Below are 26660 nucleotides of genomic sequence, written 5' to 3'. Positions count from 1 at the left end.
TCCGTAAGGTCCTTTGTATTCCTTTACTGGCAGTTTATGATATATTTCTATGTCTATGAAATTTCAATTGCTGTAGTTATGTTTAAGATTTATTTTTATGAGACTTATTTTTACAATACTTTGCAAAAGTGTTGAGTTTACCCCTCATTTTTATTTAATATTTCGCTTGCAAGTAGCCCGACTTTATTTGTCATTTTTTAAAAAATGGTCTTGAGCAATAGTTCTCCTGGCTTTCTGAAGCTCTTTCAAAGTTTTTCTGTGGACACTGACTGCCCGTTCACATATTTTTAGACCAGTCCTCTTGCCTGCCCATTTTCAGAGGACATACTATCTTAATATTTTTTTGTTAAACCACTTAACACTTACCTGTGAATCATTCAAGCATGAAAAAAGCTCTTAACTTAAACGATTAGCCAGTGTTGTGTCTGCCCATAACAGAAAACTTATCAACAAACCCATTTAAAATAGTATCTTTAAAGTACCATGTTGTGTAACTGTATTCGCTTCATGTAAGACAGGTTGACAGGCAGAAAATGTTATTTTTGCACCAACACGTTATTTCCAAAGTGCTATTGGCTGAAAACCTGGCATATCTCAACACACTGTGCAGTGTGTCTATTTTAAAAAAATCTGATGAAGCTGGACAAGTAGAGGACAAATGAATAAGTGACAAGCCTAAAAGAAACGATCTATATAAAATGAGCATTATCTGAAAGTCACGTCCTTATGAAATCCAGCAAAGACACGAAAGAGGACCTGAGAGATGGATCTGGCCCCTAATCCAACTGCTGTTCGCTGAAGCCTCATCAAAAATGATCTCAGTGGAAGGGTGGCTGTCAAGAAGCTATTTTTAAGGAAGGGGAACGGGGAGAAAAGGCTGAGGTATGCCAACTTCATAGGTTTTGGACTGGAAATAAGTGGCAACAGGTCTTGTAGAGTGATGAATCTAAATTCAAGTCAAATCGTTGACAGTATGAAATCAGGAGAGAGATACAAAAGAGTGTCTACAGTCATCTTTAAAACATGTTAGAGGATCTTTCATGATTCTGATCTACTTTTCAGCCAGTAATATTGGGGATATTTTCAAACTGTATGGAATAATGACTGTAGAAAAGTACAGTCAGGTTTTAAACCACTGTACAATGCCATGTGAAAAGTATCTGATTGCTAACAGGTTCTTTTTTTTTAGAAGGATCTATGACAATGATCCCAAACACATTGTCAGTATAGTAAAAGTATACCTGAATAGAAAAACCCAACATGGAACACTATCAGTCGTGGTTTGGCCTCCTCAGAGCCGGGATCTTAACGTTATTGAAGCCATGTGGGATCATTTTGATAGAGTAAAAGCAGCTGACAAAGAAGAGCTTTGAATGCCCTTCTAGAACGCTGGAGAACTATTCCTGAAGACTAGTTACACAAATTAGAAAAACAGCGCTTGCTTTTTTTTTCTTGACGAATAAGCAGATATGAATAGTGGATGTTAAAGATATTCTATTATCAAAGTACTCAGATGCAATGAAATATCACTCAGACACTTAGAGCAGTTTTAAACGTGCACGGGTGAGAGACTCAGGGAGAGACTCACACACCTCCTTGGTGCAGTCTGGCTTTATTTATACACATCATGAAGCATACAAAAAAGGAAATATCATCCTTATCTTGTCAAGAAAACAGGTGTGGTTTATCAAAAAACTTCGTGTTCTCTACAAGGTTGTTTCTTACTCGTGGGTGGCGGTTTCCTGCTAGTGTGAAGGCAAACAGTGACAATGTGAAGGCAAAGACTGATAATGTGAAGGCAAGCAGTTTCCGTTATAAAGTAGGGAGCCAGCAATTAAAATATGCAGCTGGTTGAGTACAGAACAGAAATATAAACACTCTTAGCTGATCATTATATGAATAATAAAATCTTAGAAAGCAAAAATACTCTGACATTCCCTCCTGTTGTTTAGATTTCTTACATGACAGTACTGTTATTTTTGTCAGTTCATAACCTCTTGTCTAAACATTTTCGGTTTGAACGTCATAAAACAGTCCTGTGTTCAATTAAACTAAACATTACTGTATGGATCATCTTTCAAAATTTCTTCCATTTGAGACATCATCACATAAGCATTGATAGAAGTTGTCACCATGTTTGATACCATTTTCTTCAGACAGGGTACTACACATGTTGTGAAAACACATAACAGTAAAAGCAAAAATGCTATTCCAACAAGTCCTTTAATCAGAAGGGACTTCCATGAACCACCTAGTAACCATGTCAACCAATCATCAGTGCTTGTGACATAGTCTTGTTGTTCAGCATCTTTAATCTTTCTCAAGGTGTTCAAAGCGTCGGTCATGTTTTGTGAGTGTATGTTGTCTGGGATGTATGTACAACATGTAGTGTCAAACAATACACACAAACCTCCTTTTTCAGCTAGAATCATGTCTAGTGCGACTCTGTGTTGCATCACTACAATGCGTATTGCGTCGAGTTCTTCATTTTGCGCTTTGTTGATTTTCATTGAAGCATTTGGGAACAGTCCAAATCGATAGTCAAGTGTCTCGATCCTCAGCATGTTTTTCCCAACTCCTACCCAAGGGAACAAGGAGTGGAGGACTTTCTGACCATCAGTCCATAGTTTGAAGTTTTTGGGCACATCTGATCCATAGATTGAGTCATGTGGCATTACTTCAGTGACTTCAGCAACTTCACGTTTTGCTCTTGACGTGTGTGTCTCTGCTGTGATCTTGAAGGTGTGGTCTGAAATTAGTACTGGTGCACACAGACCGGTGGAGTTCGGTGGGAGCATGAAGTAGGTTTTAGGCCCGCAGGCCCAAGCGGTTCCCTGGACCCAGAAAGTTCAATCTTTGAAGGTGTGTATTCCTTTGGATTGGGTCAGGTCACGTAGATGCGAATTATCATGTGTCCATCTTTTTTGCAGGTGGTGTTGTTTATTTCCTCTCATCTGGGTGAGTGTTAGTAGGCTCACTAGGAGCGCAATGCTGGCCACTAGGAGGACAAGTGTCTTCATGATGACCAGGCACACCTAGACTTCTGGTGAGTAGACTATTGGCGAGAAGTAAAAAAGGGCGGGATATACCCAATCAGCCCTTCCCTTCACCAATAGATCACCTAGAAGCCAGGGGAGCCGGCGTCTAAGCGTCTGGATTGTCACTCACTTTTTTACAGTGGCTGTGGTGGATCCAAGATGGTCTTTCTGCTATTTTGCAGGCGGTGGGTGTGGTAAGTAGGACTTGGTATGGGCCCTCCCACCTTGGTGAACTCCAATTCTTTCTCTGGAGTACTTTGATCAGGATCCAATCACCTGGTTGTAACCTGCAAGACACTGGAGAGAAATCACTCGGCAGTTGGTTGTTTAACACAATCTCTTTATTTTCAAACAGTTTAGTCATCCATTCTGCTAGGGTAGTTTCCCTTATTGATTTATTAATAGGTTCACTGGTAATTGGCAATGGAAACGCTCTCCCGTGGATGATTTCAAAAGGTGTAAGTTTCTGAGAACCTTGTGTTATTCTCATCCACATCTTTACTAGGCCTAGACATTCAGGCCATGGTCTTCCTGTTTCTTCCATGCATTTTCTTAATCTCTGTTTTATTGTGCCGTTAGTTCTTTCCACTAATCCTGCGCTTTGTGGGTGATATGCACAGTGATGTTTGATGCTAAATCCTAGAGCTTCAGAGACTTTGCTGATGATGTCATTAACAAAATGTGTTCCATTGTCTGACCTTATCAGACTGGGAATGCCATATGTGGGGATGAAGTGATTGCATAAACACTTTGCCACTGATATTGCATCTGCTCTTTTTTACTGGATAGATTTCTGGCCATTTTGAAAATACATCTATAATTACTAGAGCATATCTTGATGCTTGGCATTCGTTAAGTTCAATAAAATCCATGTGGGTTTCCTTGTGAGTTGTGTTGTTTTTTTTGTTTTTTGTTTTTTGACAGAATAGGCATGTTCTTACGAATTATTCGCTAAAGTTTCAAAATTTATAGTGTGTATTGCATTGTTTATCTATACTATATCTCCCTCCTGTTGACACAGGTGTTTACCTCATGTGTCACTACAACCGCTGTCCTGTGTAATGACTCTGTTAATATAGGTTTTCCATCACAGACCATTAAGTCATCTTTCAGTTTACTCCACATTTCAGCCACTTGTTTTGTTCAGTGATTGTTGCAGCTTGTTGTTCGGTTTTTAGTACATCAAGTGGTATTTGTAGGCAGTAGTTGGTTTCTAGTAGCTCTGCCGATTGTTTGCAGCCTGTTTTGCTGCTTGTTCTGCAAAATTATTTCCTTTTGTGACAATATAATTGTCTTTTTGATGTGCTCCACATGTGCACAGTGCCAATTGTTTTGGCAAGGTGATCACTTCCAGCAAGATTTTTTTTTTCTTCTCTATAGATGGAACATTACATTCTCACTTGAGGCATTTTTAGATAATTTCTAGTTTTTCAAAGAATTCACACATCTCACACATCTTACATATTTTAAACAAGTATTGTCACGAATTTGTTTCCAAATCAACAAAATAAAATAATCAAACAAAACCGAAAACATACATGAGTCAGGACCCAAAAAGAAAAATGCTGCTACTGAAACAGAGCAGACATGTGAGGGAAAACTGAGCTCACAGACAGCTGCATGTGTTGGCTTTTATGCAGCTTCTGCTCTAAAAACAAATAAATAAAAAATAAAAGAAAATGTGTAACATGCTCATCAACTTAGCGGTGTCCACATATTTAATTCAGCTTCACAATCCTGTAACTTTAGCTGTTGTCTACAGGGTTTGGCTTATTAGTTGTTACTATAGATGTGCTCTATATCTCAGTAATATTTTATCCAGGTTTTCAAGCATGTCAAGTGCCTCTATGCACCTAAGTAGTTTAGATATTTCCTTTATTTTCTTCATCTCCTATGTCATTATACTGAGTTTGAGCAAACCTTAAGCTTGATGCAGACTACTTCATAACAATTGTCCATCTCACATCATACTGACTAGGTTACTTCTTATTATTATCATCTTTTTCTTTCCATATAATAACAACAGTATATTACAACATTTTATCAGTGTATATAAAAGTGTATATTACTATACTACTACTGAGCCAATTTAATAGTTGGGATCATCTTACTCAGCAAACAGATAACTTAGAATTCATCCAATCTGTACAAATTTGCTTCTTCTCTGAACAGGTTTGTGCCTACTTTTTAGACTGGTCTTCTGTTTGCCTCATCTCAGATCCAACCTTCGGTCACTTTCATTCTTTCTGTTGCATGTCTAACCAAGCAATTTATTATTATATATTTTATATTTTATTTTGTGTCCATCAAGGGCTTCGGGTGATCTGCAGCTTCACCTTTTCCCAAGCTGGAGACATTTACCTTTTCACACACTTTCCTTGGCTGACCAATGACACAGCCTTAATGTACCTTATGCATCTCTCTATTTTATTTAAAAGGTTTTCGTGTGAATTATTTCCTTTTATTTATTTTATACATTCTGGGCATGAACGTCTTGCCAACTATGTTTCATTGTTAATATAAGTTTACAGGTTGTTATCCTTCCTATTATTAGTTTCAATACATTAAAAATAAGTTCTAATGTAATTTTGTCTTTATTTATTTTATTTTTGTACTTCTTATATTTATATCTATTCGTTGAGGTCTGTTTCCAACCTTTTTAAACTACTTTGATCTCTAGTTTTCACTTAATAAGGGTTTTATCAGTCACTGCAGTTTGTCCGGCGCCTGGACATTTTTCTCTAGCCACTGCTCGTCAGCAGTGAGTTTTGTTGATTTATTACCCATTTTTCTTTTTCCTCTTGTTATTATTATTTATTTATTTATAAATATATTTGCGTTTACACACACACATACACACCCGTGGTGCTTTCTCTGGCACGAGGAATGGGAGAGGCTATTGACACGGCCTTCTACTTTCAAGCTAGCCTTGAAAGCGGTGTCAATTTTATGTGATGAAACACAACCTTTTCCCGTTCCACCAGAACTCGAGCAACCAACGGTAAACAATTCGGTGGAGTAGTTCAGCCTCCTTAATGTGCTGTAAAATCAACTTACTCCACCAACAAAACAGTAAAACAACAGATTATACGCGTAATGAGTTTTTTATTCTGGGCAACACTGTGTCTTTCTACATTGCTCCAAGCCCTCTTTCAGGCGAGCTGCTTCGTAACCTCTACGAGTCCTTTTTCAGACGAGAATGTTACTATCCTGTCGTATTTTGACATTAAACTTGCTCCGAGCCCTTTTTCAGGCGAGCTGTAACCTCTACCAGTCCTTTTTCAGACGAGAATGTTACTTAATTAATCTGTCATACATTGACGGGAAACTATTTAATGTACAGACCACAGGTTGCCTCAGTCGTTTTGCGCAAGATGTGAGTGAGTGCTAAATATTCACCTGAGTTATTGTGTGGTTGCTTTGGTTTCCTTCATCAACCCCTGAAGTCGTGGACCTCTTATAAGAACGCTGGCCAGAACCCGAACGTCACGTCTCTGGACTTTATCCTCTGCCTGGAGAGGAGTCGACAGCGTGGGCTTCTCACGACGTCAGGACTTGACGAAGGTCTCCTATTGGAGCATTGAAAAAATATCAATGTCCACTCCGGCTCGAAGGACCAATTAAATGTTAAAGATATTCTATTATCAAAGTACTCAGATGCAATGAAATATCACTCAGACACTTAGAGCAGTTTTAAACGTGCACGGGTGAGAGACTCAGGGAGAGACTCACACACCTCCTTGGTGCAGTCTGGCTTTATTTATACACATCATGAAGCATACAAAAAAGGAAATATCATCCTTATCTTGTCAAGAAAACAGGTGTGGTTTATCAAAAAACTTCGTGTTCTCTACAAGGTTGTTTCTTACTCGTGGGTGGCGGTTTCCTGCTAGTGTGAAGGCAAACAGTGACAATGTGAAGGCAAAGACTGATAATGTGAAGGCAAGCAGTTTCCGTTATAAAGTAGGGAGCCAGCAATTAAAATATGCAGCTGGTTGAGTACAGAACAGAAATATAAACACTCTTAGCTGATCATTATATGAATAATAAAATCTTAGAAAGCAAAAATACTCTGACAGTGGATAAACTTGCTCACATGGCTAACTGACCATTACATATGTCAGTAGTGTACCTTATATCTGGAATGGATCACGTCTGTGCTGAAATCACACCTCTCTGTGTCAAACAGAGCACTGTAAAAGTCCTAGAAAGGTCTTTTGTTGGGGCCCATGAGAAAAGTCGCATGCTTCAGTTGACCACAGTCACATACTGTGTAGGGCTCTCACTTTTTCCCCCCCCTCTGGAAATATTTTATGACATGGTCTCAGTTTTGACAAGGCATCCAAAAAGCTATTACAAGAACCAAACTTTTTCTGCACTATAAGTCTCTTATTCCATTTCATCATTTCGCTGTGCATTGCTGTTACATCTACCTCCGTCTCATCATTCTTTGAAAAGCCTTTATGTTTCTCTCTTCTTCTCTCTTCTGCCCCTCACTTCAGTGTGAGACTTAGCACCACACAGGGGTGCTTTATGCAGTCTGTTTGTTCTGCAGGACCAAGCGTCAGCTCTATCCCGGCCTTGCTGGTGAGCGAAGTCTGATGAGAAATGCTGCTACTGCGAGAGATAGACAGCTACTAGATATTAGATCTGAGACTCGAGCGGTTCTGTGCGTGTGCGCGAATGCTTGACAGACGTACGCCGACACACATGGACACACAAATTGTTATTATTAAAGTGCTGTCGTAGCTTATAAAAATATAAAGAGGAATGCATGTATCTCTCGCCATCGCTGAAAAGACGATGATTTTTTTTCACAGCTGGATGAATTTCTGAGCCAGCACATCTGTCAAGAAGCAATAAAGCACCATCACACTCCCTATCCTATATACTTTTTAATCATTAGATCCATCAGGTATCATTTTAGATAACTCATGAATGAGTTCCTAATTTTCATTAACATTCAGATAAGTACATATGTACTCGTATCTAGGGGCTGCTGTAACAGTGTGTGTGTACGTGCATGAGTGCACTTCCTGGTGGAATCTGTATGCTTTTCTCTGTTGAAGGCACTTTGCAAAGGTCATTGGAAAACCCCTAGATTTCAAATATTGCAATTCATCTTCTTCTGCTGACCTCCAGAAAGGGCTCACAAACTGATTGGGTAATAATTTCTTCCTGTTCACTGTCTCCCACTCCACCCCTCTTGATCCTTCCTCCTGACTTTCTTTTCATTTCCTGTGTGCTGTATAGTATAACACCTGCTTTTCCTGAATCTGTTTTGTGCCACACAACGAAATGTAATAAATCACAAACTCCCTCTCATTCCTCCTTTATATAGCTTTTTTTCTTACCCTTTCTCTTACATCCCATTCTAGCATTTTCCTATTTTTCCATCCAGAACTTTATCCAACCCCCCAAACACCCCCACAGGGCACGTGGCAGAAGGCGATTTACATAGCACACCACAGACATTCATGGATTTTTGTCTGAGAGCTTGCATGCTCTGTTTTTCTCCTTTCAGGGTTTAAGAGACCATAATATGATATGTGGTTGAAGAGAGTACATTGACATTTGGGAAAATGCACATTTGTTTTCTTGCCAAGAGTTGGATAAGAAAATCGATACCACTGTTGTGTTTATGTGTGAGCTTCAGCCAGTGGCTGACTTGCTTAGCTTATCATAAAACAGGAAACAGTGACAGGAAATAGGAAAACAGCTAGTCCGGCTCTGTCAAAAGATAATAAAATCTGTTGATGTGCATCTCTAAATCTACTAAGTGAGATTCAGATGGACTAAAAGTGTTTGGGGCTTTTTTCACCCTTGATTAAAGCAAGGCCTTCTGTTTCCCATTGCTTTCACGCTATACATTAATCTAAACTAACTGTTTCCTGGCTCAAATTCAGACTTCCCGTAACTTACAGACTGGGAACTTGTAATAGTTTTCGTATCGTTGAGTGTGACAGTGTTTAATTTTCCCTGCATTTTTGAGTCAATCTTCTCGAGCGTTCAGACACTTTTCCTGATTCTCTTTCAGATCCTTTCAAGCTAGCTGTTCTGTGCATCTATAAATCTTCAAGGCTTTCTTGGTGGCTACACGCACATCCGAGCATAAAACCTAAAGCAAACAGATAGCCGGCACTCTGTGAAAACACACCCAGTAGGAGAAAATTCTTCAGGTTTAGACTCATGAGCCATTTTTGAAATTCTGTGCGACACTTACATGTATGTAGCAAAGTTCCTTGGCATTTATAAGCAGCTGTTTCTCTGGCTTAAGGCTGCTTTTCTAGTTTGATCAGTGGCTATGTGGGAAAAGAACTCTTCATGACTAACAGCATGACATGCCAAGAAAAACAGAAAAAACACTAGATGTTTTTATTATGTACAGGAAGGCATGAGTACGCACCCAGCTCTTTGTCTTTTGACATGTTTATCTATGCTATGCCTCAAACAAGATTCAGAAGCATCACCACTGATCCCAAAAAGATGTGTGTAGGATGTTTAAAGCTTCAGCAGCTGCATGGTTGCAATAACGTATGCGTATATTTTTTAAAAAAGTGTGTTAATGAAAAATATTCAAGGGGACCAATTATGCCCCTCATTCCAGCTTCTACCTTTATTCTTTATCAGAGCAGTTATGCATGATTCATAATGCAAAATATTCCTTTTTCATCTTATTCTATTCCTTAGGGGATGAACTGAAGGCTTGTACTATCTGAAAGAAGCTGTCTTAGCACCTTTTATTGTCTGGTAATTTTTCCTTTAAGCCAACTTAATTTTGATTGGTTCCTTCTTATAAACAGAAGATTTGAACCGCAGGTGGGTGAAGCTACTGAAACCGAATGATTACGACAGTCTGAAGCCCGAGCTGTTGTCTCACAGAAATAACTTGGTCATGTGCAGGCCTGATGGTCTGAAACTTTGACCATGTTTAATATGAGCATTCCAGCAGTGTGCATGTAAGAAAATGAACAAGAGCTTAAGACTCATAACTGGTTGTTCACAAAAATTCACTTTTTCTGTTTTGTTTTTTGCTTATGTTTCCCACATATCACCAGGAAAACCATTATCGGCGCAGGGATATACAAGATAAGCACAGCAGCAGGCCACCAAGCCACAAACAAGCAGTTGCATGTTGGGAAAAAAAATGTGCTCTTTTTTTCAAAAACTGTTTTAGCTTGGTCTAGGCTCAAGGCCAAGGGAGCTGTATTGTAAACAAACAATTAAAGCAGGGTGTTTTTGTGTCTTTTCGTAGCTTCAAGCAGAACCTTGTGTCCCCAGAGAAAATGTTGTGGTAAATTTAAAGAGTAATAATTGTGATCTTGCCGAAAAACACTGTAATAAAGCAAACGAAACAAGGTCTTTTTTGCTTGAATAGTACAAGAAAAAGCAACTGGTTTTTTTTCTTCTGTTTCCTGAATAACAAAGCCCTAATTTCACAGTTACAGTGAAAACACTTAGTGTGAAAACACTTAGTAACAGTTTTGTTTTTAACTATAAAAAGACCAGTTTGAAGCCAGATGCTAGACAAAACCATGTGTATTTATAGGATCTTAGTGCTCACAACAAGGCAATTGTTTAATTGAGTAATGAAACTATGATCTTTCAGTCATTTCCAGCTGTGTATCGCTCAGTTGTCACCAGTTTTGTGTTGGTGTAGCAGTGGGGAACAGCCCTTTGTGCAAGATGCATTTCCACATCTGGTGTGTGTTTATGAGTCTAAGCTGGTGCAAAGTAACAAAGGGTGAGTAGTTACCCTGCTTGCGGTTGGCTTTTAATAGGATAGTTGGTGTTGTTGCTGTTGTACATATGGGTGTACCAATATTTGTATCTAAAAATCGTAAGAAATTTGAAGGACTTTTAAGACATTTTCATTACCAACTAATATGCAGTTCAGTCCAATATATAATATATATATGACTCAAACAGTGATTGAGTTATGGAGACAGGAACATCTTCACTTTTCACCATGATAGTGATCCAAAACACACTGCCAATGCAGTAAAAGCAAAGCTGAATAAAGAAAAAACACAGAATGGATGAGTATCAGTCATGGATTGGCCTCCCCACAGTCTAGACCTTTTTTGCACCACGGACAGGTTTATGTTTGTGGGCCGGACTTTAAGGTGTCGTGGATAAATACAACAAAATAAAACCAGTACCAATACCAAAAAAAGAAGATTTATTAAAAACACAAGGGAAAAGACCCAGGGAAACTGAGTTAACGATAAAGAAATAACGCTAAAAAATGATAAAAACCCTGAAAACTATGATTTTCACACCTGAGCCTCAACTCTCGCGGGCCGGTGCCAAACGACTCACGGACTGGTCCATGGCCCGGGGGTTGGGGACCGCTGGTCAAGACCTCAACATTATCGAAGCAGTGTGGGATCATCTTGACAGGGAATGAAGCAAAAGTCAGTCAAAATCTAAAAAGAAGAGCTTTTCAAGAAGCCTGAGGAACTATTCCTGGAGAGTATTCAAAAGATGACAAGAAAGCTTCCCCTAGAGGAGGGGTCCCCAATCCCAGTCCACGAGGGCTGGTTTCCCTGCAGGTTTTAGATCTCACCCTAGGTCAACACACCCGAATCACATGATTAGTTCATTACCAGGCCTCTGGAGAACTTCAAGACATGTTGAGAAGGTAATTTATCAATTTAAATCCACTGCGATGGATCAAGGACTCATCTAAAACCTGCAGGGACACCGGCTCTCGTGGACTGGGATTGGGGACCCCTGCCGTAGAGAGTTCAGGCTATATTGAAGCACAAAGTGGATCATTCCAAATATTGACTTTCAAGCTCTCTAGAATTTTACAGCCTTGTATAGTGCATTTCCATTTATATTTGCACATTTCAATAAATTTCTGCAACTCTTTCCCATTTTCCTGGCAAAATATTTAAAATAAAAGAAATGCACTATATATTTATATATAGCTTTTGTTCACATCTGTAGTCTTACACCAACAACTATGTTTTTATATGATGCCCCCCTTGGCCCCAATGGCTATTTTTGTTCAATTAAACAATCTAGAAGTCAGACTTAAAAGGTCCCCTCCATTTGACTTCTTTTGTAGGGTTATGTGGAAAAAATCACTGGTCAGTCAAACTGGCCCCCAGCAGGCTCTTTATCCATAAGGACAGGGTAGCAAGACATCTGGTGTCGTGCCTACATGACTGCAAGAGGAGAAAAGGTATGTACAAACTGCACAAGCACAAGTGCCCTTTAATAAGAATTATCCAAAATTGGCTGACAAAGCATTCAGATTATGAGAAATCCTCGAGCGCATCACATCTGTGACGCGCCAGTACTTTGTGTCTCTTGCCGTTGCGCAAATACTAACATCACCCACAGAAAATCCCAGAGAAAGAAGAACATTGTTCCTCGCATCACTTCTTCACTAGCTGATGAGGATGATTACGCTGCTGACTTTGACTGTGTGGCGTCAGACTTGTCCAATTTTCTACTTCACGCTTCATTTCTTCATTTCAAAGCCACCTCATTTCAAAGCGCGTTCAGCGCTCGTAAACTCTGTGACAGCCTGCCGGATAGACTAAGGTCTCACACGGTCACGATGCATACCTAAGAAAAATATTTCAATTCGTTTACTCATAACAGGCAGATGGAGAGTAGTCTTTGCTGTGGGCTGTGAAATTTGGTTCTGAAAGGGCAGCGAGTCCCTCAGTCCAAAAAACCCCCAAACAGATTTAAAATACAAGAGTGCAGCAGCAACGTGGCTTTGGGGCTCTAAGAAGTGAATGCATATCTGCTCATCGCTTTGCTTGATTAAATTGCCTCACTTGATTGGATGACTGCTTCTAGTCCTCTCCAAGTTTGGAGACATGAAATGGCCTGCTGGGGGTCCCGTAAATCAATTGATTTTGACAACTGTAAAATCTACTGATGATAGTTTGGGAGAAACAGCTCAAAGTGTATTATTTGTAACGTCAATTTTAGCTGCACTAATGTGCTGATCAACCACCCAAACATCAGAGAAGCGCGACCGTAAGAGTTGTGTTCTTCAGTTCAAAAACCAGTTATCATCTCTGTCAGTTATACTCCTTTTTTATTATTAATTCTTGAGTCAGATGTCTTTGTTCTGTGTTTAACATAAATCACTGGAAATGTTTCAGCTTTACCTCTTCTTGTTCTGTAAATTATCTGTTTTATTTTGGGCTTTCTTGGCATTCCCAGCTGCACAGCCACTAAAGTCAACACTGCTTTGCTGGGTCACCAATTTACTGGTACTTCCCTGTCATACAATATACATGGTGGCAACCACTGGTGCCTGCAAATCATATACCAACAGTCATGCTGGACGCTCCCATCCCCTGCACATCTGCATGCCCATGTATATGTTCTTACTATATTTCAGCAACCAAAATTTTAAGGGAGCATCAAGTCCACAAATTAGGCTGCCGACCAGGGTTTGGTCTTTGGGCACCTGGAATAACAGAGCAGTGGCTCTGCCTTTCTATTTATATCACAAACTTGTCTGATCATTGTTGATTCTCAAGTGACTGTGGGATTGAGCTGAAGCAGGGCGAAGTGGGTGGAGACCCTGACCCTCAGCTTAGCTTCCTCCTGTAATTAGCGACATGGGTCGCGATTCTCGTCTTAATGGAGAGCGACTCCCACATGTCGGATCAAAGGGTCGGGTGACCGCACACCCTCATTTCACAAGCAAACACACATAGAAAAGCCTGTACTGTATCTAACTCCTGCACACTCACTTTGTTTAGTGATACAATAGTGACACAAGTGTTTAGTGAGGGCTGTAACAATAGACGTGTGGAGAATCTAACTGGGTGTGTTTTTACACAGATTGGTGAGGCTGGAGTTATGTCACTTTTGACTGGACTGAGGAACATCACGTGATCTCTGTATCTAACAGTCCTGCGTTTTCTTTTCTCTGCTTGAGTTTCAGCACGCCGACACCTTTAATAGTCGTTTCCGTCTGGTATAGAGAAACTACAGCAGGATGTGGTTACACATGAAAGAGCTTAGTCTTCACAACATGGGGAACCTGTAATCTGGTTTCACACACTTGTAGAACATTCCATGGCAGCAGCTCTGTAACCTTCCATCAGCGCTTTCAGTCGCGTCCCACAGCAAAGCTAGAGGACTCTTAACTCCAACCCTGTGCCTGTCCTTTTGGCCTTGCTCTCAGCAGCCATTCCTGTGTGGTTTCCCACTCCCACCTCTGCCTATTCTGGGACGTGCTCTTTCCTAAGCTCTACTTAGCCATGCTGCCAGCTTCGCAAAGCAAATGAAATGGTCTACGCTCTAAATACATGTTTATAAAATTCCCAAACTTACTGTAGCATTCCTGGAGTAGGCCAACAACAACGGAAAATTCCAGAGTCTGAAGGACTGATTCTGGGCTTTGTTGACAGAATACAATCCTAAAGACCAAAATTTCCTTCAAACGCTTTTTTCCTCCAGCTATGTTGGCGTTCCACCTGTGTGTTTTGTAGTACCTAACCTCCAAATGTCTGTCCACATCTTAGATTTTTATTTTGTTTGCTTAGGAATTTGAATACGGAGGTCTATACTTGTGCCTGTTTTAGCTGTGGGCGCGACAATAAAGCCAGTCTTAGCTTTGTTGTTTGAAGTAATCACGATAGAAACATCAGACGGATGCACTTTTACCTTTCTTCTTTTCTTTTTTTTATACCTGAACTTTTTGATTTAACAACAAGTGACTTTTTTTCTTCCACTGAAGAAAAACAAATCAGTTCAGCTAATGAGGTGATTAATTGATGTGCATGGTCACTTGGTTTAAGAAGTTCCTGAACAGGGGCAGCTGCTGGCCTGGTGTGTGTGTGTGTGTGTGCTTGTATTAAAATGTAATGTTGTTGGTTTTGGTGTGAGTTTTAGACATTAATATTCTTAAACTTCTTGAAGATTGTGAGGCTGGGCTGTGATTCCCCTCAACACATTTCCATTACTCTTATTAGTTCTTGTGGGCTTCTTAATCAGTGCAGAAAACAGCATCTTGTGCATTAATGAATTTCACATTTTCTTTGCTGCATCAATCCTGTTGCGTACTATCTCAGCTTGAAGCTGTACGATACTTACTTTTTTCTTTTTTTTAATTTGTTGGGGACAAAATCTTTTGAAAATCTGTTTTGGGAGACGATGTAACAGTAATTTACAGAATGCTGGCATCCCCGCATGGCACAGTTCCCTCTAGGCCATTTAGGCTCTGTTGTTTTATTGGTTTTGTGCATTTTTAAATTAGCTTTGCACTTGTGAGTATAATATGTTTCATATTTTCGGTGATTAAAACTTAAAATCACTGCTGCTTTATGCTGCCCATGATGTGGTATTGATTAATTGGAGTTGGAAATAGTAATGCAGCTGTTCTTAACAACAAGTCCATGGATCTTGTGACTCAGTAATCCAATTAACCATTTAGCTACATACCAATGCAAACCCACACTCCATTAGTTTCCTTGTCAATCAGCCATTGACACAAACACACACACGAACTCACAAAATACAACCATTAACCTGACGATATGCTCAAATGTGAGATTAGTTTAGATTAAATTTGTAAATTTGCTCTTCCTGTAACCTAATAGTTTCTCTACTTGACCTTTCTTGACCCATGTGTCATTGGGACCCACATTCAGCCTTTAGCCTAACAAAAGCTGTCAGAGCAACTTCACTGATCTTTGAAATCTATGGCCCTGGAGTTTTCCTCATGTTAGTGATGGGATTGTTGATTTTAAATCAACCTATTGATCCACAAATTCCCTTGTGAGCATGGGAGAAATCATAAGAGACATAACAGCAGCACTGTGTATTGTTTCCAATTAACTTGCATTCCTTTCGCTAGTTTTTAAAGGACATTCCTTTATGGGCTGTTTTGGGCTACATGTGTTAAGTCATTCTTATCAGATTATTTAGTGGAAAAGAATTATGTCCAGGGCAGTCATAAAAAGTCAGTTTGGGAATTAAAATATTTATTACTCAAGTCCCATTAGACTGTCATTGTCGTCTCTGATATTTGGCATAGGCTCACAGCACAATCAGGTCAATGAGTACAGTTTGTACAGTGGCTCTTTAAGTTGATTTTCCTCTCTCTGTGGGCGGTGGGGGCGGAGGGCAGCTGTCAGCTTTTGCGAGCCTTGTACCCTGGAAAAAATTAGTTCCGATCCTCTATCCAAAACGCTAATGAGAAGCACACACAGGAGGCAGTGAGGGGTTGGAGGTCGCGGTGGTGGCAGGTGGGGGGGTGGTTGTCTATGATGGATGACAGAGGAAGGAACAGAGTCTGTCTGCGTCTCTGCATCCTCACCTTGCCGTGACCTGAAATGCCTCGGAGTAGAGGTGCAAATGTGCGCTTGCCGCTGCATTCCTCAGGAAAACTGTGTAATGCCACGAAAGCGCTACAAAGACGGATGAAAAGATAGAACGAGACTAAGAAACACCTGAGGGTGAGCAGAGTGCAGCTGTATTTATACATCCAGTGCCCGATGAATTAATGAGCCGCGACATCAAACTGAATCCAAGCAAGTCTTATATATAGTAACTACTGTGTGTGTGTGTGTGTGTGGGAAAGCAAGACAGTCAGGCAGATTTTATGTCAGTGTAAGACTAATTACCCAAAGCTTACACACCACTATCTAAAGTGTAAACAGTATTTACAAAGCTATGAACTTCCAGCAGAGTAACATCTACAAGCATGTGCCAAGTGGGAAACTTTGGCCTGAAATAAAACAACGTGTGTGTTCACGCATCATTTCTTTCTTCTTCTGGATCACATTTCAGAGACAAAAGGAGAGATTGTTCTGTTATGTAATATTTCATCAGTTTATTACTTTACTCAGACTCCACCCATGCACGCTCGCCAGCTTGTCTTTTCCCTTTCTTTCTTGCAGTCTAAGTGCTGTAAATGTGATGGGCAGCCTTTGTGTCTAAACAGGTGATGAAAGAAAAGGTCGCTGTCATAGGCTTGGGCTTGCATTTGGAGCGTGGGCCGAAAGACGGGCACAGATCCTCAGTGTAGGAACAGCCTTCAATGAACACCATTATTCTGTTCCATAAACAGCTACGAATGGAGCTACTTCGACTAGAGCTCTCGTCACAACATCTTCACCTTTAACACTGAAGAGCCATGTGTGGTTTCGACGAATGATGTAGAGTTGGGTCGAGCTGCGCCGTGTGATGCAGGCTTTCACGTGGTTAGATGCGGCAGGGTTTTGAAGCATTTCGGTAGAGGAAGTGGTTAAAGGAAGAAGGGTTTAAAAGACAGGCGTTCACATCAGTAAAACATATCAGTGGAAACTAAAATGTGATGATTGATGTCACTGATTTCGTACTTTTTATGTTCATGATAGCGATATTTCAGTGTGTTGACAAGTTGATGATCAAAATTTGCTGCAATGGGTTAGTGGCATTGCATGTAATTTTTTCTCCTTGTTACTATTACCTTTCTACAATTTTTACACAACAACTATGACTTCTGAGAAGTCTTTCACTGCCTGAAAAACTCCAAACGGCCAAAAATAAACATACAGAGTCATAAAAGGGAGAAAGTTCAAACATTCACAGCATAGCTGGGAAACATGAACCCTTGGGTCTGCTGGCATCAGCAAAAACTAATTAGAGCCAGTAGTTTGCAAACCTGGAAACCAGTCAGTGACAAAAATCGAGGCGTGCGATAGGACCGCTTTGATCAACTCAACTCCAGAATAGTTTCAGTATATGCACGAGCCTAGGAAGAGAATAGATGATAACAAAAAATGTAGAGATACTCTGGAATGACCTTAATAAAAAAGAAACATCCGATATCAGATCTAAGAATGTGGCTGAACTAAAGCATTCGTGTAGACAATACAGCTCAGGTGTTTTTCTATTTTGATATAAATGAGTCATTTTTACCCTCATGTTATTTATTGATTAGTTTACTTCTTATTTCGTTATAAAATATAATCTCTCCATATATATATATATATATAATATGATGTTTTCAGTATTTCAACTTGGATACTTGCTTTTGCAGGTGGATCCACGTATCTGGATGATCACGGACAGCCTGCTCCAAGAGTGAGTCACTGTTATCATGTCTCAGTGTCACTGTGCTTCTTCTCCTGTTTTGTCTAATTTTCCTTTTTTTTTTTTGTCCTGCATTCTCACCTCCCCATCTCCTCACAGTTGCAGTTAAGTGCAGTTAGGATAATGGTTTGGTCTGTGCAAGGGAGCTGCGTGCAAACGCACTCGAAATACCAGCTAGACCTGGCTTCAGTGCTACAGTAATGCTTTGAACGCAGTCTCTCTCGTACACAGAGTGCCGACACAGGGGCCTTGTATTCATCCAGCTGCATGTCTACGGGACTATCTCTCCTCTGTGCTCCCTTTTTCTCTCCTTGCCAACTTGTTTCTGTCTCCGTCGGCCCCTTGTTTATTATCTGCTTCTATAGTCAATCACCTCATTTTCACCTCATTGAATCCCTTTCTTAATTGCTTTATTCACTTTTTAGTTAAAGGAGTCACTGGTGTTTATATTGCCGGGCACAGGATTTATTGCATTGCTAACTTGAGGCTTTATCAAGTATGGTTACGAGGTTTGCTTGTGGCCGATGTGAGCAGCTGTTTGGATTTGGTTAGATCACATCTGGCCTTTGTGAGTTGTGTGTTTCAAACTCGTTTTGGCCACTCAGACAAACCTGGCAGCTGCTGTGTTTGTTTCGTAAAGAGAACAGTGGGGTCTTATTTACAGTACGTGAAACAAACTGTGGCTGACTGGAACACAGTGGAAAGATTGTCGTAATTTCCTTTATGCGGTTTTATTTTTTAACACAGTACTGTTATCTGAAAGAAACTTTTTTTTTTTACTTAGAGCAAGACCCCACAAGTATTCTTAGTCTCTAAACTGCATAGTGCAGGGTTGATGTCAAGCTTTCAATGTCATATAGGATATTGCAGAAAATGAATTTCAAGTAGGCCTAATAAATTACAAATCGTTTCCATAAGTTTCTCCTGAAGAATGAATAGAGTTGGACAGCTTAAATATGTCCCGAGGCATCTTATTATAATATTTATTATGCAAACACAGAAGCTCTGGAATTCATTTGACATAGAAAAGTGTGAAAAGGGGGAATATTTTTAACTTTTGAAAACAACAAGAGATCATTTAAGAATTGAATCTGTTACTTTATGTCTAAATATATTACCAGATATTATTAAATATCATTAAAGATGTGTACTGTGTCTATAACTAACTTGATATCACAATTTTGCTCACTTTCTAGTTGTAGGTGTTTTACAACAATAAAATCTAAAGCATAGACTGTACATAAAAGATGAACATCTCTGGTTTAACATCTCATGTTGTTTTTCTTTTAGAGCCAATGATGGTGTTCTTGGTAGCTTGGTTATCACGGTGCAGCTTTAAACCGTGTGGATGCATCATAGACACGGACACCCACTCGGTAGACTGTTCATACATTGATTTAACAGAAGTATAAGTATAGGACACTTCTTTCTTGTTTTTTTAGGCTTCATTATCATTATCATTACTATTATTTTCTTAATTTGGCGGTGGTTTATTTCTAAAGTTCCCACCAAGTTCCTAGATTTTTCACTCGGGCTCTGACTTCAAATTAGATGACAGTTGCCATGTGCAACCACTGTAGCAGCTTTGATAACTAAATACAGCCTCCAAATATATAAACTAGGTTGAGTAGTCTGCGCATCTGGAGGCACAGACTAGTGATTATATGTTATTTGCTTGCATTGACTGATTCCATATCTTCTGTCATCTCTTCCCAGACAGATGATGCAACTGCCATGTCAGTGGCAAGCAGTACATGAGCCTCATCTCTCATTATCGTTTTAACATCCCCCTAGAGTTACAGTTGATCTGCACCTTCAGCAGAGGTCTGACATTCCGTAGCATGCGTGTGCAGAAGGTCGAGCTTTGGGTAAATGTGGGGAAAGATTAGAAATCGAGTTGAAAGCTCAGCATGAATGAGGGTGTATGGAAAAACCACGCAGCTCTCAGAATAGAGTTATGAGCCTTTGTGTGTGCAAGCACTACAAGAATGTCCTCTCTACAATTTTTGCACATGTGTGAAATGTATATCCGTCACTTTATGAAACACACTTTGCAGCACTTTTCAATATAATTACATAGTTTATTTAATTGTTAGAATTGTTAGGAGAAGCCATCTGCCCTTAAGCTTTGATGAATTTGTTATTGTATAGATTTGGGGGGGGGGGCTCAGATATATGCTAGAGGGGACCTCATTATGCTCCATCAAACACAACATGGTGCTTATGAACTTCTGCTCTGGAAGTGCAAAAATGGCATGTTTACTGAAAAGCATAATCTCTTGTTGACACTATTTTAATTGAATTCAATTTTATTTACATAGCGTCGCAACAATAGTTCCCTCAAGCATAATCCTAAAGGGCTGTTCAGCACAAGTATCTTATATTAATTTCTCTTACTATCCGAGTTATTATTTATCGGGCTTCCACAGCTTTCTTTTGTCCTGGTTCCCTCCTCCAAAGGCAGATGGCTGCACCTTCCTGAGCCTTGTCCTGCCAGATGCTTCTTCATGTTATAAAATGGAGCTTTTCCTCCCTACTGTTGCCATGTGCTTGCTCAGAGTCGGTCATCTGATTGTTAAGGTCTTCTCTGTATTAATGTAGGGTCATAACCTTATGATATAAAACGCCTTTAGGCAACTGTTGTTGTGATTCGGCATCATATGATTAAAACTGAGTTGAATTATTCTTGTCTCACTTGTTAAGGCACAAATCAAGTCATTGTTCATTTCAACTAATGTAAAGCATTAGTGGTGCTTATTTAGATACTTTGAAACTCCACTTTTACTGCTACTGAGTGCAGTAAGACTCCCTTTCTCCTCTTTTGGATGAGAGTGAAGAAGAATGGATTGGTCAGTATTTAGAGGAAGTTGCTGAGAATGTCGACTGCACCCTAACACTAATTGCCACCCCTCACTTAGCGATAAATGAGCCGTTGATACTAAGGAGCACTGAACCCAAATCAGTCCTAAATAAAACCAGGGTGAACACAAACAAAGGGCAGGTTAGCAGCATATCGGTGTGTGGCTTTCCTGGAGCAGCTGCAAAAGACAGATGAGTGTGTGTGCTGTGGTCGTAACGCGCAGCCGACCGGGACATTTTCTCAAACTTCCTGTTAGATGATTGAAGATTGAGAAAAATGACCGCTAATCATATTCATATCAGAGATGGCCGGTCCAGCCATGAGAAACTCATAATAATTTGTGTCATTAGTTCAAAAAACACACATATTTCAAACTGTGCAAAAGAAAAAGAAACTCGATACTTTTTTTTTTGTGTGAATGTGTGGGAAGAATTGTGGAATAGCAAGTAAGAGAGGGGGAAAAGGAGAATAGGAAAGTGGACTGCTCATCTCCGAGTCTGCTTGATATAAGCTAGAGATTAAAAAACCCCATAACAACATGAATATTAACAGGAAAAAGTGTCATTCTCTAAGATGATGGGAAACAGCATGGTTACATAATACTTTCTGACAGAATCTTTACTGGCAGACCCTGTGGACATTTCTCCCAGCGTGTATCAGAAACCAAGCTCTACAGAGTGGGAACAACAATAGCACAAGCTGAAAGCTTGCCCTTTCTGTGTTGTCAGTGCCAGCGGGAGATTTGGACTTTTGAAGGCATGTCTGCTGTTATTCCTGTTAGTCAGCAGCAGGATGTTAGAAGTCTGACAGTCATTTGTCATGATATGCTGTCCTGTGAAACACTGAATGTATTTCAGCCTGTAGTTACTTGGCAAACACTGTGGAAAGTTGAACTGCTGTCCAAGAGATCTATTTCCTGTCAGCTCAAAAACTTTTCCCAAATGTAATGATATCGCTCTTTTTCTTTCTTTTTTTTCATATTTTTGTTAGAATAACAAACTTTTCTTGTTAGGTAATAAAAAAACAATCTCTAAACTTGTATAATCTTATCCTAACTGAAGCTATGTTGTCATTTCAGTTCTTTACCTCTTTATCTGAGGGCGTGTTCTCGTGTATTTGCATCAAACGTATTCACTTGCTAATGAAATCCAGGAACAGGCTTTGATTCTGGGACGTATATGCGGGAAGTGATATTGATACGGTGGTGTCATCTTTCCCTTCTGGCCCTCTCATCATTTCTTTCTCCCTCCTTGAACGCTTCAACATCAGTCCTATTGTTTTCTCTGCTTTTCCACTAAATTCTGGCAAATAGTCCGAGAGGCCTTCACTGTTTGTACGGATTCTATGCTGGGGTGGGGCTGCTCTTAGCGGAGAATCAGAAAAATAAGGCTTTGTGTGTGTGTGTCAGGGAGGGGAGGGGGGTGTTCTCACTGATAAATTTTCTCAGAGTGCTTTCATTCTTTAGGGGCCACTTGTGTAAGCCTTGTGAACTCTTAGAGATAAATGCCAAATTAGTGCATTCTTGCTGACCTTGTGCTTAAATGTGTTTCATATTTAAATTACACATCAGCGATAACCTTCCAATGTAAATCATTAGTCAATTTCTTGGAAATGAAATAGACTGGTATCGACAGTTTTAAGTTTGTGAGTCATGGATGAGCTAATTGGTGAGTCATGTGTGAACTTCCAAGTGATTTTGCCTCAGTATCGTTTTGACTAAGTTCTGTGGAGGAGCTTAAGGGGAGAACAGTGAAGCACTGTATACTCATATTAGGTCTTTGTGTCTGTTATTTTTAATGTACTATTAATGTGTTGTCAAGGCAGTTTAGTTCAGCTCTAGAGAGAGTAGGTTATAACTAGAGGTCAAAGTTCAGACACAAAGTTACAGGAGAATGTCGTAAGAATTTAATACATTTCCTCATTTCCCTTTTTCTGCTTTTTTCACAATATTTTTTCCTTAGCTGCTTTTTTATAGTCAAAATGGCACAGAGTAAATGCACATTTCACTTATCAACAGTGAAAGTAAAATACAGAATACATGTGTGCGTTTCTGTCCTCGCAGGTACTCCCCTTCCCAAGCCAGGTGATCTATAATCGTGTGGGAAAGTGCGGCAGCCGGACGGTGGTCATCTTACTGAGGTTACTCGCTGAGAAACACCAGTTCAACCTGGTCTCCTCTGACATCCACAACAAAACACGGCTCACTAAGCATGAACAGGTAAGGTAGCCCAGATCGCACTGTGGTCCAGTGATGCATGGATTTAAAAGACTGGTAGAAGATTATGGGGAAGATCTAACATGTCATAACACATTATATTGTGGAACAACAGAAAGAACCAAAAAACTGAACGGAAACAAAAGAGAAAGCACAAAATATAGCAAAATCTATCTTTTTCGTATTATATTTTGTGTGTGTACATGTTTAGATGTTAAGACATCTTTGTGAGGACAGAACATTGTCATGCTACTATACTTGTGAGGACCAACAGTCATTTATGGGGACAATATGCTCTTCCCAAGAGTTTGAAGGCATTTCTGAGGCTCAAAATGTGGTTTTAGTGTCAGGGTTACAATGAGGTTATGGATAGGTTTAGGTTGAAGGTTGGGATTAGGCATTCATTTTTGATGATTAGGGTTATGGTAAGCGGTTAGGGAAAGCATTATGGCAATGAGATGTCCTCGATAAGATATGAAAACGTGTGTGTGTGTGTGTGTGTGTGTGTGTGTGTGTGTGTGTGTGTGTGTGTGTGTGTGTGTGTGTGTGTGTGTGTGTGTGTGTACAATTCAGAATTGTATAAAATTATGTTGAAAATCTCTTTGGGGTCTTGGAAGCTCTAAATAAGTCTACGGTCAGTGAAAGCCCCAAACAATATCCTAGTTCATCCTAAAAAATCATTTGCAGTTCAGCTATGAAAAAAAACGTCCTTTTAATAGTTCATCAAAAGAAGAAAAAAGAGGCACAAGGCTTTAAAATCTGCCAGCTGCTCTTCAGAGCAGTAGATGCAAGCTTAGTACCAAAAATAAGGTTCGCCGAAGCACTACATCTCACATGTAAAACAATACAACAAGTGTACTGTACATTACACAAAAAGATAGCCGAACTATCAAAAGTCTACATTGGAGTCCCTTAATAGCAGTTTTGGATCATTTAAAACAATCTAAACTTAGTTTGCCATGGAAATGTAACTTTTTTTTTTCTTCTCTTCCCTTTTACTTGGACAATTTAATCATCCTGGAAAATATGGGGGAAAAAATGACACTAAATGTGAGGGTTTGTGGTCTTCAAATCCGTCAACTTTAAACTGTTTCCTAACTCATTCATCATTTGTTTTTATATGAGTGTAGTTAAACAGGTCTAAATCATTTCACTGTTAAACAGCCAGATGATATTGTCACATCCTTCGAGTAGCAGCGTGTGTCCCCCAGGTGAAGCTAAAGCAACTGTGCATTGTTCAAATAACTGTGTGGTCAGTGTCAAATTAACAGCAGAGGTTTATTCAGTGCTTGTTTTTGTAGTTATTGTGAGAAAAAGACTGAAGGATCATGAATCTTCTTTTATTATTTCCTGGAATATCTTGAGGACATGAGCATTGGGTTTACAGAGGAAAAACTGCTTTCCTTTAAAAATACCACAGCTTTTTAAGACGTAGTGCTCAGCCATGCTAGTAGGAATAAGAGTGAAAATGCTAAGGTGTATAAATAATTCCCTTTCTTAAATCTTTTTCTAATTGATATATGCAGTACTGTGCAAAAGTCTTGATCCACCCATCATTTCTATAGATTTTGCTAGGAAAAATTGAAGTTTTTGTAGCTAAAGGGAAAAACAGAGTATGTACAATTCTGAAAATCAGCATTTGGTTGACAACCTTCATCCTTCAATAGACCCTGAACTCTCTTAGGCAAACTTTCTTGTAATTTCTGTAAATAGTCTTCAGGAATAGTTCTTCAGGCTTTTTGAAGGACCTTCAAAGCTCTTCTTTAGATGTTGGCTGCCTTTTGTTCCATTTCCTGTCAAGATGATCCCACACTGTTCTAGTATTGTTGAGGTCTAGGCTCTGAGGAGGTCAATCTATAACTGTTTTTCTATCTAGGTATGGTTTTAATAAACTGGGAGTGTGATTGGGATAATTGAATCAATTTGCAGTGAGTCCTTCAAGTGAAAGGATGAGCCATTATTGCTCAAAAAAATACAGCTAATTTATTGAAAGTGTTTTACCCTAATGATGCTCGCGGTCCAAGACCAGGAAAATCAAGTTATTATTATTCTAGTCTGACCCCACTACAGCATCAGTATCCTTTCCACTTGCCCATTCAGCAAGGTTAATCTTTGAGCAGCAATGAGCCTCTACCTTCAAGAACATAGTTCATGGCATCGTTTTCAGCACCATCCTTTCATTACTTCCACAGTTAGCACCAGGATGCCAGTTTCCGTTTCTTCTATCTTACTTTTTCAACATACTTCAGTATGTTGAAAAAGTTGCAGGCAGCGGAGTTGCCAGATGCAATTTCTCTGTCCTACTTGTTATATTTATCTACTCCAACTTCTAGGACCAGGTTGCCAAATCTTTCTCCATCCCCACAGTTGACCATTCTCCTGGGTTGCGTTTAGCCTCGATAAAACATAGCAACGAGATGCTATCATATACAAGTATTGCCTCAAATGGGATTACGGTGGTCTGTGGCGTACTCTGTCATTTAATACAGCAAGGTGTATTACTGCTGACTGGGTACACTTGTGACAATCATTCCTCATAGTTCAATCAAGAAACTATAGGAAACTGATGCAAATGAAATTGCTCTTAAGTGCCCTTGGCTCATCTTTGGCACCAGGATGCCAGTTGATGTCCCATCATTTCAAGTCTCTTTGGGGCTGCGTTCAAAGAATCTGCATTCTCTGCACCAGCTGGTCTTGTTCCTTTTCTTGCAATAACAAATACATATATGCAGGGAAAACAGATAGATCAAGCATTCCATCTATTAATGACAAGCCAGTGTTGCGCTATGTTTTTGTCCAGCAGGGTTTACAGGCACGCTGTGTTAAGTTAAACATCCAGTGCTTGTCAAACCCATTAACACTCTTTACTCTCTAAACCATTCCTGTCAGAAACCACTGACGACATTTACAAATTAAAAATCTTCTGTACCTCTCTCTGGCACATCAGTCTCACTATATGGCTTTTAAGTGTTGGCAAACTGATGCACTGATTAATTAACAATTCAACCTGCTTCTTCATCAACTTTCTTAGCATAAGTTGCCAGATGTAAATACTGCTTATTGCATTTTCATCATCTGGCTACATTTTAGCTACTGGTTGCTATGTCCTTGAACTACTGAGAGCCAATTCTCCGTTCTACGGATGCCAGCTCTATAAAGTCTGGTAGTGGATCCACATCGATAATAACAAAAAGTGACAACATCCTCCAAGTTCCTCATGCCATGGCAGGAACCATCTAATTCTTACTCTGTGAAACTCAGCAGCATCAGTCTGATAGTCCTCCTCACAAAATGTTCTTCTTACCCTTTCCTGCCCCAATTTGCTCCCTCTTCTGGCACTTGATACTAGCCCTGTGCATCATCTTTCTTGACCAGTCATTCATTGCCACTCTCTCGCTGCATCATTTACACCCTTGCTTATCAGCATAATTACCCATGACAGCTCCTCTAAATCACAAATGTGCCTTCGGTGACCCCGCTT

At 39.7% G+C, this 26660-nt stretch overlaps 1 protein-coding gene and 1 long non-coding RNA gene across 3 annotated transcripts in view; one reads left to right on the top strand and one right to left on the bottom strand.

Moving 5' to 3' along the window:
- Nucleotides 1-26660, top strand: part of usta (uronyl 2-sulfotransferase a) — a 62173-nt gene that overhangs the window by 17100 nt on the left and 18413 nt on the right. Inside the window, exons 2-4 of one of the 2 annotated variants that reach the window (XM_085247614.1) lie at nt 12115-12231; nt 18052-18095; nt 23027-23182. In XM_085247614.1, coding sequence (XP_085103740.1) covers nt 12115-12231; nt 18052-18095; nt 23027-23182 — 317 coding nt within the window. The remainder of the gene's footprint in view (nt 1-12114; nt 12232-18051; nt 18096-23026; nt 23183-26660) is intronic. The other variant, XM_085247615.1, reaches the window with a different exon arrangement.
- LOC146557832 (uncharacterized) lies at nt 1544-7111 on the bottom strand. Its single transcript, XR_014888500.1, has 2 exons — nt 6438-7111; nt 1544-3335 (listed from the first exon to the last, which is right to left on the bottom strand). It is a non-coding gene; the product is annotated as an uncharacterized LOC146557832 (long non-coding RNA).

The sequence above is a fragment of the Mchenga conophoros genome, linkage group LG15, assembly GCF_057382185.1.
Source record: "Mchenga conophoros isolate Kocher_MC1m ecotype Shallow Benthic linkage group LG15, M_conophoros_male_GT1.1, whole genome shotgun sequence".
NCBI classification, from domain to species: domain Eukaryota; kingdom Metazoa; phylum Chordata; class Actinopteri; order Cichliformes; family Cichlidae; genus Mchenga; species Mchenga conophoros.
Note: the sequence above shows the minus strand (reverse complement) of the source record. Positions and strands in the feature narration are given on the sequence as shown.